The sequence below is a fragment of the Pygoscelis adeliae genome, unplaced genomic scaffold, assembly GCF_000699105.1.
Source record: "Pygoscelis adeliae isolate BGI_AS28 unplaced genomic scaffold, ASM69910v1 Scaffold10, whole genome shotgun sequence".
In the NCBI taxonomy this organism is placed as follows: domain Eukaryota; kingdom Metazoa; phylum Chordata; class Aves; order Sphenisciformes; family Spheniscidae; genus Pygoscelis; species Pygoscelis adeliae.
Window position 1 is genome coordinate 9823388 of NW_008824053.1, and position 16996 is coordinate 9840383.

The 16996-nt window shown below is 36.2% G+C and overlaps 1 protein-coding gene across 1 annotated transcript in view; it reads left to right on the forward strand.

The window, feature by feature from the left end:
• Positions 1 to 16996, forward strand: part of FUBP1 (far upstream element (FUSE) binding protein 1) — a 28632-nt gene that overhangs the window by 3215 nt on the left and 8421 nt on the right. Inside the window, exons 2-18 of the mRNA XM_009333900.1 lie at positions 712 to 802; positions 2698 to 2736; positions 3084 to 3123; positions 3948 to 3997; positions 4090 to 4161; positions 4446 to 4503; positions 6152 to 6314; positions 6394 to 6492; positions 6576 to 6677; positions 7347 to 7449; positions 7534 to 7634; positions 8265 to 8406; positions 9597 to 9757; positions 10617 to 10771; positions 10859 to 10938; positions 13854 to 13982; positions 14652 to 14726. Of these exons, the coding sequence (XP_009332175.1) occupies positions 712 to 802; positions 2698 to 2736; positions 3084 to 3123; positions 3948 to 3997; positions 4090 to 4161; positions 4446 to 4503; positions 6152 to 6314; positions 6394 to 6492; positions 6576 to 6677; positions 7347 to 7449; positions 7534 to 7634; positions 8265 to 8406; positions 9597 to 9757; positions 10617 to 10771; positions 10859 to 10938; positions 13854 to 13982; positions 14652 to 14726 (1660 nt within the window). The remainder of the gene's footprint in view (positions 1 to 711; positions 803 to 2697; positions 2737 to 3083; positions 3124 to 3947; positions 3998 to 4089; positions 4162 to 4445; positions 4504 to 6151; positions 6315 to 6393; positions 6493 to 6575; positions 6678 to 7346; positions 7450 to 7533; positions 7635 to 8264; positions 8407 to 9596; positions 9758 to 10616; positions 10772 to 10858; positions 10939 to 13853; positions 13983 to 14651; positions 14727 to 16996) is intronic.

The following is a 16996-nucleotide window of genomic DNA, read 5'->3' on the forward strand; positions in this document are numbered from 1 at the left end:
GGCGCCTTGCCGGGCCGCTCGGGCGGCGAAGGGGAACGAGGGAGGGAGGGCGGCTCCGCCGCGCGGCCCGTATTGTGTTCCCCGAGGCGCCCTGGGTGCCCGCTAACCTGTTCAGACCGGTTGGGAAGTGCTGCGGCCTGCGGAGCGAAGGCGGCGAGGGCAGTCTTTTCGGAAGTTCTTTATCCCAGAATTTTATTTGTAGCTTTTGCACCACGGGCGCTGTTTTCATTATTTCTCGGGCAAAATTTTCGCTTCGGCTGTAATAATCCGTCGCGGTTTTGGCAATATTTGAAGATCCGGTGTAGTCGGGACTGCTAAGGTTTGAAATAGTTTTAGCGGTCAGGCCTTCCGTGACATACTGCAGTGTTTCGTGAAGAATGGGTAGAAAAGGAAAAAACCCTTTTAGAAAAAAGTTTTTGGTGTTTGAAGGGCAGGGTTTTTTTTCCAACCGATGAAGAAAATACAGGAAGCTTTGCTGTTGAAGGAAAGCAGCAAGTCTCGTTGAAGACATTAAAAAATAAAATTTCTGTGAGCAGAACTGTTTCTAGCAGCAGCCATCTATTTACTTATTTGGGGTCATTTTAATATACATTGTCTAAATCGTTTAAAATCGTTTAGAAGACCTGGAATAAATGAGGGCTGACTTAATGTTGGTGTGGGGGTTTTTTGGTGTGGGGGTGTTTTTCTCACAACACCTGCCTTTTTGTTTAGATTGCAGCAAAAATTGGAGGAGATGCTGGCACATCAATGAATTCAAACGACTACGGTTATGGAGGACAAAAAAGACCTCTTGAGGATGGAGGTATGCACTCAATACTGCTGCATTTATTTTTGTTGAGTATGGCCACGGTGCCAGAAAGATTGCAGGTGTTTTTTTTGTTTGTGGGTTGTTTTTTTCCATAGCACAGCATAAAAACATTTTGTTCACTTTATAGATCATGATGTGCTTTTTCATTTTCAGTTTAATGGGGAAATTTGTTTTAAACCATTGTGCTCTAACCTAAAGTGAACATAAGCCTGTTCTAAAATATTTTAAATGTGGTTTAAATTCTGTAAAGAGGAAAATGTATGTCGGGGAGGGGGGCTGATAAATTCATGGTTGAGAAACGCTTACACAGGTACGTCTTTCTAAGTCTTTTGTTGTGTAGGACTGATTACAGTTTGTACGTTACAATTAGAGCAGGAAGTGCTCACTCCTTAAATTTGGTTGTTTGTTATATTTTATTACTGCACAGTTTCAAATAGAAGTATTAATGCATTTCATTGTAAAAGCATAGGACTTTAAAAAAAGACAGGAAAGTAAATTTTCTACCTTGTACGTACTTTTGCTTAGTCTAATATTTAAGCCTATAGCATGTGTGAACCCTGATAAGATCATACCTAAATCTTCTAACTTGTTGCAGCTTTTTGGATTTGCCTTATACTGCAGTAAAGTTCTCTCCTGAAATGTGTGTGTGTCGTCTTCTGTCTCTTACTAAGCAGCCAGTTTGAACTTAACAGGGTTTGATATGTTTAATATACACACAAAATCCTGGCTAAATTGTGGAAAGAAGTCTCTGAGCTTGTTGAAATGTTCTCATAGGTCTCACAAAAGAGCAATGCCTTTTTTTCCTTTAAGAGGAATGAAACTCAGTCTACAGAATGTAACTAAGGCTTTATATCAGGAGTTCTTGTGTCCTGTAATAAAGTTTTTTTTTTTTCTATTAACGGTGAGGTTTTTAATATACAAAAATGAGCTAATGATGCTTCAGATGATATATGTAATGTATTCTTTTTATTTTATGTGTAGATGGCTCTTGGACAAGTCCGAGCAGTACAACACACTGGGAGGGAATGCCCTCTCCTTTTAAAGGCAGGAATTTTTATTTATTACCTGTGTTTAGTATGTAAACATGACATAAACTAGTGGATCTTTCTGGATTGACACAAATATTTCTTGGAATATGTGTCTGAGTTTTTGCTGCACATAAATTATGGTGGTTCATATAACCTTTATTTTGGGGTGGGAAGGAAGCATCAGAAGTCTATCTTTTCAGATACAGGTTAATTATGCCTTTTATTCCTTTACTGTACAGAAAGGATTTGGATGGTAGTGATGTAGTTGCTTTGAATCTGCTTTTTTTTGAAGTTTTATGCTATGAAATGCTTGATATTTGGATAGGAATTTCATATCGACATTCAGATTGAGATTGCATTGCCATGTGATGCTGTTGTATTTTCAGATGTTTGATCTAGATTTGTGGTCATTGTCAGAATTTTTTTTTCTTTAAATCATTGTTGATTTTTGTATGGATTTGATTTTTTTTTTTTTTTTCCTTTTTTACTATATAAGCATCATTAGCTTGAGCAACCAATAGAGCTAAACTTTGTTCCTTGTCTTAGTTAAGTTTCAGTGACTGGGTATCTATGAGCAATCTACAGTGTGTTCTGAAAACTGCCTTTTGTTAAACTACTGAATAGATAATACGGAAAAACCTAACATCTTTTCAGCTATACTAACCAAGTGCTGAGTGTTCGAGAGATTCTTTCTTTTATTCAGATGATCAACTCCCTGAAATTGGAGGAAAAAAAAGAAAGAAAAGGAAAAAAAAGGAAAGGGGGACTAAAATACACTGGAAAGTTACAATTCACACTAAAAGGTGTAAACACTTCTTGAATTTCTTGGCAAAAAAAATTTAAAAAATCTTAATTTTGCAGATCAACCAGATGCTAAGAAAGTTGCTCCTCAGAATGACTGTAAGTAATTTTTATTTTGTTGCCAAAAAAACTAAACAAGTGTAACATTGTCAGAACAAGAATTTGAAACAGTGTTCTGGTAGGTGATAACTTGAATCAGTAAGATCAAAAGAATGGCTGGGTGTTTGTCTTATTTTCTTGAAGCAGTGTGATTCTGCTTTGTAAAACTGTCAATGTTGTTAGCAACAGATGAGAATCTTTTTAGCTGTTTGTAAATCTCTTGAGAACACTTCTTAAAAAGTCAACTTGGGCAAAAGTTGATACAATTAAATTTTATTGTCAAAGGAGAAGCTTATTTGTAAGTTATACTGCTGTTCAAATTTAATTTTAACAATATTTGTTTATAGCTTTTGGAAATCAGCTACCACCGATGCATCAACAACAAAGGTAAGAGTTGCACTACATCTTATGCAGAGTTTTCCTTTTTACTGAAAGAAAGCAGTTTCAAGAAATTTTTCTGAAAAAGTGGTATCAATGCATAAAGCAGTTACTCTGTATTTGTGTGATCTGTTGAAATTTAGCTTCAGCAAATCCCAAGCCAAATGTTTAAAATGCATCTACGTTGCTTCTCTTTTTCTTCGCAGCCTAGGCTGTACATCAAGCTTAGCAAAGGGGAAATGCGTTGCTGTTTTTTACTACTTGAGCATAGGTAGCATAACCAGAACTTGGAAGCAGATCTGAAGGGGGAGGGGTTGACACTATCTTGTAAACAAAAAGGAAAGCTAATGGATTTAAAAATAAAAAAAATATATAATTCAGATTTAACACAGTGTATTGCTCAGTCAGCTACATTTACTACAACTTTTTTTTTCCACTCATTTCTTCCCTAAACAACCACATGCAACTATTATTCTTATGCTTTGGCTGGTTTTGGTAGATGAGATGCCTAAATTTGTGTATTTTCAGCATACTTCAATGGATACACAGATGAAACTTAAAATACCACACATCTGTTAATAGTAAAGAGGATGAAGGGAAACTTAGATCGATTAGTATTATACTTGAACTTTTTGTGTTCTCTTTTGTATATTGTTAGTTTACTTAGTACTGTGCTTGCATAATGACTTTTAAGGTTAACGGGAGGCAAGTAAGTCAGGGCAATAGTGGGGGCAGTAGCTTTCTTTAGTTTAATGGGAGGATATATATAAATTTAATGCCAGTTTGGTCTCTGAATGGTCGTTGTCTTTTGTTTGATTTAATATTCTCTGTAGGTCTGTGATGACAGAGGAGTACAAAGTTCCAGATGGGATGGTTGGATTCAGTAAGTAGTATGGATGTGGTGGTGGTGTGCGGTGAGGGATGTTAGCAGATGCTGCTAATACAAATAATCTTTCTATATTTTCTTTCTCCAAGTAATTGGCAGAGGTGGAGAGCAGATCTCACGTATACAGCAAGAGTCTGGCTGTAAAATACAGATTGCACCTGGTAACTATTTGTGGTTTTTTTTTCCTTTCTTCATTTTGGTGGGGGTTTTTGATAGAAAGTTCAGAAGGCTGATCATTGCTTCTAATTGCCAGAACCTTCATTTAAGGTATATTTTAATGTTTTGTGCTAATCGCGACTATCACGGTCTAAAGAAATGCAAAATGTTGTGATACGCTGATTATTCTACTTCGGTGAAGTTCCAGTAGTTCGTATATTATGTTTCATTTCATAATCTCTTTCTGACTTAACACTACTGCTAAACTGGTTTTATTTTATGACCGTAGATAGTGGAGGCCTGCCTGAAAGATCATGTATGCTAACTGGAACACCAGAGTCTGTTCAGTAAGTAAAACAAATTCTATGTGTTCATATTTAACTGTGCAATACACTTCATTTTTTAGATCTAAATATAATATCTAGATAGTATGTTTGTAATACTATGTTTTTCCTCTATTGAAGAGACAGTCTGGTGACAATTAAATGTATACGTAAGAAAAAAGGCCCTGAACCTGCAGTCAGATCCCTCAACGTACTTGGAATTTTAAGACAAAAATACAGAACTTCAACTTTTTCAAGTCCAAATCTTGTTGTAGATACTACTTACCTAACCATGCACTGATATCAGCTTGAAAATGACATGTGTGAATATATACTAAAAAGAAATGTGTGCTAAAAGGAAATTCTTTATTAACCGTAAATTGGAAGATCACAGGGAAAATGTGGAAGATCAGTCAGTAATGTGTAAGATTAGGAGTTACTCAAAGCCCAGACCATCAGAGTTCTTAAATGTCTTTTGGTATAAATTGATGTATATCAAAAGTTATGAAAGTGATGTCTATGTAATACCTTTTAGCAAAGTTAACTTTTGCTTTCCTGTGTTCAGGGAAGAGGATGATAGCAATGTAAATGAATTTTTTTATTACTGGCACAGAGGCTATATAACCACTTGAAGACCAACTTATCCTGGCTTTGCTAGGAAAGTTCTTAAGTGTAGTAGTATATTTGGTATTACCTCATTTATGTTAGTTGCTCCCACTTCATGTTTGCAGGTAAGGCCTGCAGCTACATGTTTTCCTTTGGGAAAGTAGCATGGCATTCTTCTCTCATGTTGCAGCCAAGCAGGCTGCTGTTAATGAAGTCATTCCTTTATGGGAATTTTCTTCTAATTATAGTTTATTCTGTTCACATATTAGAGGGAAGAGTTTTTAACTAATGTTAGTACTGTAATCATGATTTTACTCTGATGGCAACTGACTTACATGTGTGGTAAATACATACTTGCTTTTGTCCACTATTCTGGTAATGGTGACAAGTACAAATGTCCTTACTTTGCATGCTGAATCAAGCAGCAGCTATCACGGTACTTGGTGTTAAAGCTAGGTTTATTTTACAGTCTGGGGGTTTTTTGCCTTTTTATAAAACTTAACATAGAATAGATCTGCCTTAAGATTGGCTGTTAGTAGATTAAAGAGAAATTACTGTCAAATGAGAAGTAACCTGAATTACTACTGAAATTAAGCAAAGTTAGAAAAAGCTTTCTGTCTGGTGATTTTTTTTTTTTAATGCATTAGAAAAGGTAAATTGTAACAATTTAATATCTTCTAATTAACACAGGTTTATTTTTTTTAAATATCTTAAAGGACAAGGTTTCCATCCTCTGTTATGAATTAAGGTTTGATCAGTGTAACTGTATTCAGGGATGATGGTCATGTGTGAGGAGGCAACTTTTACTTGCGCGTGTTTAGTAAAGAACCATCTTTTGTATTCTGACACTAGGGTGGCTTTAGGTCTACCACATTATCTTGCAATTAGTTTCTTAAGTTACTGTTACAGATTTACTGAGTTTGCCTCATATTTCCTAGTGATAGTAATTATATTTCTCCTGCAGAAACTTTTCAAACTAAAAAAATAAAAATTTCCAAGCAGAATAGGTGTGGACACAATACTTGTAGGAATAAGTGAATTTATAAATGCATATATTCCTTCACAGATCAGCAAAAAGATTACTTGATCAGATAGTTGAAAAGGGAAGACCTGCACCTGGCTTTCATCACGGCGATGGACCTGGAAATGCAGTCCAAGAAATTATGATTCCAGCAAGTAAAGCGGGATTAGTTATTGGAAAAGGTGGAGAGACAATTAAACAATTACAGGTATATATGTATCTTCTTTTAAACATGATAATATCGAACCTGGATTTGAGTGGGTATTGACCTCCCTTTTGTCAAATAGGAGCGGGCAGGTGTCAAAATGGTCATGATTCAAGATGGTCCACAGAACACTGGTGCAGACAAGCCCCTTAGGATAACTGGAGACCCTTATAAAGTTCAAGTAAGGAGTCCTTCAGAATTCAGAGCATTTTAAAATCCATTCTGATGTTGCAGTACCTAAATGAACTTTCACTCTTCTTTTAGCAAGCCAAGGAAATGGTGCTGGAGTTAATTCGTGATCAAGGTGGCTTTAGAGAGGTGCGCAACGAATATGGGTCAAGAATAGGAGGAAATGAAGGGATAGACGTAAGCACGGTTGAAAAACTTGTTCACTGTATTTTGAGATGTTAACATTAAAATGTTAAGCTGGGTAATACCACTTAAAGCTCTTAAACAGATTCCAAAAGTGGTTGTGTCATGTAAGTATTACTTGAGCATTGCTGAAATTATGACTTTAAATGGTGTGCAGCATTCACTTTACATTACCAGCAGTTCTGAACAGTTTCAGCTAGCTGGAGTCTTTTATCAAATAAGCAAATAAGTTATATGGCTAAGTATATAATGTCATTATAGAAATTGGAGTTTGGCCTTTACAGGAGAATATTTAAGTCCACCTATTACGCAAGTCATGAGCTTATAACTGTTCATCAGAGGTGAGGCTGAAAGTTTCCTCTGCTAGAATCTGCATTTTAGGCCCGTTTAGAACTTTTGTTCTTTGATTGTGAGAAGCATAATATCCACTGGAATTGCTGCCACTATGAGAACTTGTGCTGTATAGGATCTCTTTCTTTTGATGCTTTTGTCCAGTATTTGCTAGGCTTGTGACTTGGTATTAAAAAATTTACACTTCAGAAAGCCTTAAGTGCCATAGGGCTGGCCCTAGTTTACCATTTTAATGTGTGACCCTTTAATTGTGTGAATTTGGTAAGAATATTTGCATCGTCGATGTCCTGACTTTTTTTTTCTCTCTTTAAGGTTCCAATACCACGATTTGCTGTAGGTATTGTAATTGGAAGAAATGGAGAGATGATAAAAAAGATACAGAACGATGCTGGTGTTAGGATCCAATTTAAGCCAGGTTGGTAATATGTCCGTAAGTTTCTGTGAATTGAGTGTAAATTTACTGGATTACATATACTGGAATAGTTCATTTTTATTCCAGATGATGGAACAACTCCAGATAGAATAGCCCAAATCACAGGGCCTCCTGACAGATGTCAGCATGCTGCAGAAATTATTACAGATCTCCTTCGAAGTGTTCAGGTTGGGTAATATGTTGTTTACCATTTAAAATCTCCTGCTGGACTTTCGGAAAGACTTAAAATTTAAAAAAATGAGTGTGTAACTAAAGAAGATAATTTAATGGTGTCATCTGAATCTACTTCAAAGTTTGGTCTGGAATATGAATGTTTGCTTTTACAGTTACAGTTTTGCAAGTGTCAGGATGATAATGATAATACTGATTCAAAGTCATGGCAGTTCTTGATCTGGCTGGTTTTAGAGCTGCTTCTTCTGTTGTCTTGTATTAATAGCCACTATGCTGTTACTTTTGGTTGTAACTGGTGTTTAAAAGATGGTTTAAATGCTTATTTTGAGATGAGCCCCACTGCTGCATTTACAGAAGGCAGACAGAAATTCTATCTTTGTGCATGTGAAACTTCCTGCTTTCTTCTATGTCATTTCCTTCTCCATCTTTCATATGCAGAGTTGTACAGAACATATTTTAAAATGTAATTTAGGTCTTCTGGAAAAGATAGTCCTTTAACTGTCAAAACTATCCAAGTAGTAAATCAGTTTTTTCTTAACAAATGGTGTGATGTAACCAGTTAGTATTAATAATTTGTTTGCAGTAATTTTTATAGAACATGCTAATTTGTTGCTTTTTCTTTTTAGGCTGGTAACCCTGGTGGACCAGGACCTGGTGGTCGAGGAAGGGGTAGAGGCCAAGGCAACTGGAACATGGGGCCTCCTGGTGGATTACAGGAATTCAATTTTATTGTTCCCACTGGCAAAACTGGATTAATCATTGGCAAAGGCAATATATCTTATATATGTGTATCTATGTGTAGTTAAAAAAACTCTGAGCTTTTCTATTTGTACAAGTAGCCATACTAGAGAGGTGTTTCAAGAGAAGCCTTTGCAAATAGTTTCATGTACAGTAGAGTAACATAATGCTGCTAAATCATAACAGTTCTAATATTCTTTTCAGATTTTCCTCACCAAAACACGTAACTCAGTAGTTAAAAGTCAAGAACCAATCAATTTATCTACCCCCCCCCCTTTTTTTTTTTAAGTGATAAGTACTGAGTTCCATTGGTAGCATTTGGTGGATTCTTAGATGATGCATCTTATAATTAACCTGCATTTGATACTGCTTGATTAGCCTAGTGTTACTGCATTTGTAACTCACTCTTAAAACTAATTTTCACATATTCCAGTGAAGATCTTTTACAGTGGAATCCTGTAACTTATGTGTGTGTGTGTTAAAATAATTACTTCTCAAATAATTTTGTTTTAAAAACAATTTACTGTATGCTTTGAAATGAAACGTTTGAGTTATCTTAATCTTTTGTTTGTAACATGTTTTCCAGACACAGCAAATAGGCTGACATAGTTCAGTTCTTGACCTGGAAGGTTGATTGTTTTGGGGTTTTTTTAAATGCCAAATGACCCCTGTTTTGAAAACTTCATGCCTACTAATGATACAAGTAACTTCTCAGGATCCTGTAAGGGGAGGAACTAGTTTAGGGAATTTAACTTTCTGGTTTTAGTGCACTGCAAAAAATGGGGACTTCACCATCTGGTCAGCTGCTGGGTTTGTTTTTTTGACATCTGTGCTTGCCTACTGCTTTATAGGGAGGTTAGGCTTTAAGGTTGTATTTACTGATAACCGTGGGTGTTGGTTCTTACTCATGTCTAATCTTACATCTTTACATGAATGGAAAAACCCAGACAACATCATAGGAATTCCTTGCTGTTCTTTCTGAGTAACAATATTGTGGTCTTTAATTCAAAAAATAATTTATTTTTACTAGTTTATTGCAATCAAAGCTCTATACGACGCTGAAGAGGCTTTTTGTTAATTGTTGTTAGAATGTTCTTGTATGGCTCATAAGAATAGGTGTCTTTTCACTTCTTCAGCTTCCATGCAGTTGGCTTTCTCTGATTTGAATCTTAGTATTTTCACTTTAATGCATATCATAAAAGCTGTATGTTGCATCGTAGGTGGTGAAACTATTAAAAGCATAAGCCAGCAGTCTGGTGCTAGAATAGAACTTCAAAGAAATCCTCCACCTAATGCGGATCCGAACATGAAGATGTTTACTATCCGTGGAACACCCCAGCAAATAGATTATGCACGACAACTTATAGAAGAAAAGATTGGAGTGAGTGTATAACTGTATTTTGGTTTGCTATTATAACTAAACAGAGTAGGAAGCAAGTCTCCTTTGTGGAGACTTTTCTTCCATTTCACCGCCAAATTACTTAATCAGATAATAAATGGATAATAATAAATGGTAATTTGGGTTTAAAGTAATATAAACCTAACTTGATGCACCAAAAGAAGCAAAAACTTGAAAGAAACAGTTGCTTTCTTCAACGTAATATAGTGTATTTTTTAATGATATGTTCTTGAAGATGCCCGCTTTGTGCATAATGAAAAATTTTATTACTTCAAAGATATCCTTGATATTGTTAAAGCTACTAAACTGTGTTTAGTTTTTCAGTCTCAGTATGTTTAGGTAGAGTTTTAATGCAAGTTTACACTCTTTAAATTCACTGCACTTTAGTTTGCATGTGTATGCATGTAATCAAACTTACTACCTGGTTTTTGTACCTGATCTTACAAACAGATTTAATCAGCAAGATTAGCCAGATTTAGATATATCAGTTTATTTTAAAACAGATAGTCTTGTTTTAATTTGTGGGTTTTTTTTAATGCAGCTTGTAGAAAAATCCATGTTTATTTGTAAAATTCTTTATTTCCTCAAGAAAGAACTGAAATAAATGCAGCTTTTTAGTTGCTATTACTGCCACAGCTGTTTTTAACTCATTTAACTAGCCATAAGCCTAATTAATCTTCAGAAAGACTGTTTTCTCCAGGGAAACATTAATTTGTCTTAATTTGAGAACAGTCAAACCTTTTAGATTATATTCTTAAAGTGTTCAGATTTATGCTTCTAACCTGCTGAAAAATGGAGAACTTCAAGGTTTATTTTCATCTGTCTGCTACTCTTGTTACAGGGTCCAGTAAATCCATTGGGTCCACCTGTTCCCCATGGACCCCATGGTGTTGTTCCTGGCCCACATGGACCTCCTGGGCCACCAGGTCCTGGGGCTCCCATGGGACCATATAACCCAGCTCCTTATAATCCAGGGCCTCCTGGTCCTGCACCTCAGTAAGTACTGCTTCAGCTAGCTTCCTTTTTTGTAGGGTGACCCTGGGACTGGCTTTCATTGTATATGTATGACTTGATCTTTTCTAGTGGTCCTCCAGCTCCGTATGCTCCACAAGGATGGGGAAATGCTTACCCGCACTGGCAGCCACCAAATCCACCAGATCCAGGTAAGAAATGTCACAGTTTTGCTGTAGTGTGGATATACTTTGAGTATATCCATTTTGTCCTTACAAGTATATACGTTTCACACTTCATGTTACACTGGTAAATCTGAAAAAGCTCCTATTCTTCAGGCTTTTCTTTACTGATTGTCGGTTTACGTATGTTTTACACTTTCCACATGTTGCTTGTGAGATGTTGAAATTCAGTTGTTACAGTTGGAATATGGCGTCTTTACTAAGCATTACTGATTCTGCATCCCAATTTATGATACCTTTTTGCAAGACTCGGTTAACTGATTTTGAGCAAATCAGTTCATTTTTCTTACAATGGATGTTTTTACATAAAGCTCTTTAATGAGGATGTGTTTTTTTTCCCCTAATAGTCAATGACTTTGTGTTTTATTTTAAATAGTGCCCCGTACAATCTCACTGATCCTGACTTCGCACAGTTCATGCTATATTGCATATCTCTGCCTTTTGTTGACCTATATGAGGATGGCTTCTCCAAGGGTGATACAAATGTATTATGTTCAGTCCTTTTTGAGGGATAAAAATTCTGTTGAGCTGGTGTTAATACAGTAAACCTAGTTAGGATTGTGTATTTTGAGCTTTTGCTTATAATAGTTTTGTATTTTCTTCTGAAACCCATCTTTGTAGAACCTGTTTCTTCTATTTCTGTTTATCTTTTTCAAGACCGGGAGTTTTTACTTAATTACAACTTCCCGAAGTTTTAGTATCCTGCTTTTCTTTAAGTTACATCCTTTGGTTGGACTAGAGCATGAGGGAAAACGGAACTGCAGTCACAGAAGGCGTGGTAAGGCTAGATGCTTGAGTCACTTGTACCTCATTTGTTTGAGGTAGAGCTTCTTCAGAACTTCAGCCAAAAGATCTCAATTTTATTTTTTGTTATAAATGGAATACATATTTTCTGATAGCCACTGGTCCAGACACAAGTTCCATTAGTGAAAAAGGGGAGGGCTTTGGAGGATGTTACAATCTACAGAGAGTTCTATTCACGTTCAAGTCTTTTATATAGCCTTTCTTGGCAAAGAACCAATTCTGGTTTCATTTCCCTAACTTACAAAAGGTAGCTCTGCGTGCATTCAGTTTAGTATTTAAAAATGCCTGTTGTCATTATTTAAAAGTAGAATGATTCACAGTGACTTGACTTGACTTGAAGTCTCAGGATACCAAAAGTGTCATTTAATCCAAAACCACTGCCAAAATGTTACAGCCTTTTTTCATACTACCTTTTCATTTTTTATAAAGTAATTTATCTACATAAAGATCTGTAAGAAAAATGGCAAATACTCACCTTGATGTCATCTTGATGATGATTTTATAACCATTTTTTTGATAAATACTCCTCTTAAAAATCTAATGACGTTTTCTTATGTGCAGTTGAAGTTGGTGTTTCTTTCGACTAGCATTTACTTGGATGAGTTTTGTACAGTTGTCCACTTAGTTGCTCATTTCAGTGTAATAAATGGGTTATTTTAGTATTTTTTTCAGAGGTGCTTTCTCCAGAACCATGCTTGCCTCTTGTCACGTGAAAGTGGAGCTAGTTACTACAGTCAGATTTCTTTGGAAATTTAATGAATCCCACTCCGTGTTCTTCTATTCTAGAGAAGTAGCTACTAAGGGGAAGGAGGGGGGGAACCGAGCAATGTCTTATTTGCTATTTGCAGGTAATGTTAGAATATAGTACATATTAGTTTAAATCCACTATTGTTGATGGAAGCAGTATAATTTAAAAAGGAAACAGCGTGTTAACATTGTTTTCTGTATGCTGATACTACTGTGTGCTTTTTAAGTGGTTACATCTGACTTCAATGCTAAATGAAATACTGCAAGAAATTCGTTGTAGATTTCTTCTCCCTGAATGCCTTTTTCAAGAGATTTCTTCTTTCTCTTCCATTAGTCACTGCCTTACCTATTTTGTTTTTTGGGGGAAATATACTTCCATTCCCACGTTCTAAAGTATCAGTTGTGTCAATGTCTTTATGTGAAGTTCTTTCCTCAGTTGGCCGCATTTATTTGTAGATATTTTTATCCTTCAAGGATGCAAATAATGTTGAAGGGTGCTGGTTGTGTTATAGAACATTACATTCTCTAATAGTAGATTTGCAGATTTTGTGGATTGCCAATCTGGTAATGTAATTAATCTCTGTGATTCAGCAAGAATAAGCCATTCCTAAAGGCTGTATGTGAAAAACAGAGAAATAAGGCTCTAGGAAGCAGCATCGTTGGCCTACCTAGATGTAGGTAAAAATAAGGGAAGCATGGAGCTAGCTTCAGAAGATGCAAGTGTTGCTGCTATTTGTTACACTAAAAAGCTGTAAGTAAACAGTGATGCTTTATAACTGTGTATGGGGATTCAGGTTCTTAAAATACTATGTCTCTCTGTATTTTACTGTTACCTTAAAAGGTTTAACTGACAAGCATTGCAAATATCTAGTAAGACTTGTATTCTTCTGTTTCAGAAATAAGTATTTGGCATGCCTCCTCCGCCTCTTGCCAGTGTCATTAGTGTGAGGTTATAACAAAAGTAAAACCACTGAAATTGTTTGGTGCTTGAATGATTCATTGTTGCTACCATTTAGTAACATGACTGTTTATTTAAACTTGAAAATCTGTTTCTGTTACCACATTTAAAAATTAATAAATGACATTGTAGTAGTAAGGGTTCTAGAATGATTTTATTTCATCAGTCTTATGAAAGTATGCTTTGTACAGTACACTTGTCTGAAACGTAATCGAAAGTTTGTGCTAGAAAGAAAAGATACTTACAGGATGTACATGGTTATTTGGTCTAGATGGTTTTTTCCTTGGAGGAAAATATGAGTGCTTAGGACAGGGTTAATTGAGGACAGCATTCCGTTCATACTACTTTTATAAATGCTTATGGTTTGTTTTCATAGGTAAGCCAGGAACAGATCCCAATTCAGCAGCATGGGCAGCTTACTATGCTCACTACTATCAGCAGCAAGCACAGCCACCACCTGCAGCCCCTCCTGGTGGACCGGCTACAACCCAAACTAATGGACAAGGTAGCTGTTTAGTAAAATGGATAAATTCCTTATTGCTGGGAGTGTAGATGCCCCATTATTTTTTTATTATTGTTGTCATATATTGGGTAAATTTATTGTAAGGTAGCTGGCTTTTTTGGAAAACTTGCTTACAGCCTTCAACGTTGCTTTTCTTAATTTCAGCCATAATAAGGGTAATGTATTTATCATGTAATATACTCCAAAGAGAATTTTGCTGCAACTTGGGCTGACTTAATTGCATCTACATAGTGCAGTCAGTCATAAGTAAAAGTGGAATGAGCCAAACCGTTGATAGTCATTTGCTTAAACAGTTGCATCACTTCAGTGGTTTTAGGACAATTACAATTGTAGTATTTAGTTGTATTAGTATAATTGTTGTGCTTGGATGAGGCTTACTGCTTAAATTTTAGGTAGTATTTTGTACTGTGAGTGGTGCGCATTTCCTGAATCTTGAAAACATACTGAACGCTTTAAATGATTCTTTGTTTCTTTGTGGTGTCTTTTACTACTTGTTTATATTTGTAGTAGCTTGTACCACATGGGTTTATAGTGTCAGATTTGAGTGATGTTATTTGGGATTGTTACTGAAAAATTCAGCTGATTGTAAATTGTTCTATGTATGAAACAAAATCCAGTAGTTTTATTTTGACTATTTTTAATGTAATTCAGGCGATCAGCCAAATCCAGCACCAGCAGGGCAGGTTGACTATACCAAGGCCTGGGAGGAGTACTACAAAAAAATGGGTATGTGTGCTTGTTTTTTTTCTGTTGTTGCATAGTAGAATGTTTTAGGAGACTTGCGTATCTCGTTTGAGATGGGCTTTTTTTACCGCCCCCCCCCCCCCCAAAAAAAAAAAAAAGCACAATCCGTGTGTCTTCTGAACCATATACTGCTGGAGGCCCTGAACCCTGCAGAAAAACAGACTTAAAAATTTGTGTTGTGTTTAAGGCATTTACTTGTACTCATGCTAGTAATTAGCTTTGCAGAAATACTTCATACCTAATGAGATGTCTGTATTTGATCATTGGGAAACAGCATCTTTTAAATACTTCAATCTGAGTATTTTAAAGTATATTTTTAAAGTATATTTCATAAGTTACGGAGTTCAACTTTGATCTACTTTATGAAGCTATTGTTTGATGTCTTTGGTAGTTGTTTCCTAATGCTCTTAAGATTACAGATTTTTTTTTTCTTGTAACTTGCTTTCTGTGTTCCAGGTTATTAAAGCATCATAAGTAGCTTTCATGTATATCATGCCCTTTTTAAAATAGTATTTACTTTGCAGCACTTAAGAGCTGTGTTTAAACTGCAGGTTATATTTTGTTGCTAGCTTTTTCCAAATATTTTGTTTGAGCTGACTTAACAAGCAAATACATTTCAGTTTTATAAGTTGATGATTTCATCATTTACTGATTAAGGAAAGAATATGTGGTCTTGACGCACTGGCAGAAGGTGGTGTTCTCTTTTAAATCATGGGAATGTCTTGCAGGTCAGTGTTTTGTCCACAGTGTCCTCCCATGGATATTGTAGTTGATGTAGATTTGTATACTGAGGACTAGTGGGCTTATAAATGCCAGTGCTTTCCGTGGTATCTGTTTGACCAGACATACAGTAGCATCTAGTTTGGATTTCTTGGGTGGATGGGTGGGAGGGTTTGGTGAGGTTTTTTTGCCCTCTTCCAACTGCACCCGATCTTCTCATGGAAAAGCATTTGAGTTAAGATTAATAGCATATTTAACTCCTTTTACCAGCCTTCTACCAGATTGATCTCAAATTATTTGCCAAGACATAACTACCTTTATTCTTCTTTATTTTGGCACAGCATAAGTGATGAAATGAAACAGAAAATACGTAACGATGATTTACTTCAAGAATAGTGTGTCAGACTAAGAAAACTGCAACAGAACTCCCAAACACGTGATTTTTAAGATGTGATGGGCCTTCCCATTTTTCCTCTTCCTGTTTCATTTAACTACTTTTTTTTTCAATTTACTGTCTCTGTTAGTTCAGCTCACATTCTTCGATGCAAAGTTGTGGGGTTTTTTCACTGCCTTTTTAAGAATAATGTAATTTGTTGGCAGGGGCTCTGCCATCTTTCTCATTCGCTATCTGGAAAGCGAAGTCTGGGTTGCACTAGTCTTGCATTTGCTCTAATTAAATGTTAGCTAGTTATAAAGTGTCGGGATAGAGTTTCTGGGAGCAAGTCCAGAGAGAAGTGTGAACCCAAAAAAGATAGACGTTGGGAGATGTAAAGAATTGCTCTTAAAATGCAAAATTAAAAAATTGCAAGACAACAATCAAAGAAGAGGAAAAACAGAAGGGCAGTTTTGATCTTCATTTCTTTTTCTAGTTCAAATTGAGTTCTTTGCCTGAAGGAGCACTCTTGATGTCTGGACCTGTATAACTTGATTGTGTAAATCATGAGAGCTTTTGCTTCTTCAGCATGTTGAAAATCTTAACATCCACTTAGAAAAGAGGAAGAACTGACCGAGTGAGGTTGAAGGGCAGAGAATTCACCTAGAGTTGATTTAGTGCTAAATGGAGGTGTTTTTCCCCACCTCCTTAACAACAATGTTAAGTAGTGGAAGATCTGATGAACAGGCAGGCTGTCCATCAGCAGGTTCGTGTGGTCTCTAGGCTCTCAAATACAGCTACTACTGTGTGTGCTTTCTACAGTACTGTAATGCTTCTGTCCCCGTTAACTTGTGCAAAAAGGGGACGGTAGAAATTACAAGTCACTCACTCTTCAAGGACTCTCTCAGATTTTTCACAGCACAGATAATTACACAAACAGCTGTTCTGGAGAACTGATCTGAAACTTGGGACTTGCTGAGCCCAAGCAGCTTTATTTTTGCTGCTGAAGAAAGCTACTTTGATAATCCATGTGGCAAGCTTATGAGGGTGACAGTACCGAGCTGAACAAGTTGGATGTGATACTGCAATTGATGCTCTGGGTTTTCTCATACTTCTAAGTACAAGCGATCTGAAAACTCTAAAGCACTCCTGAATACTC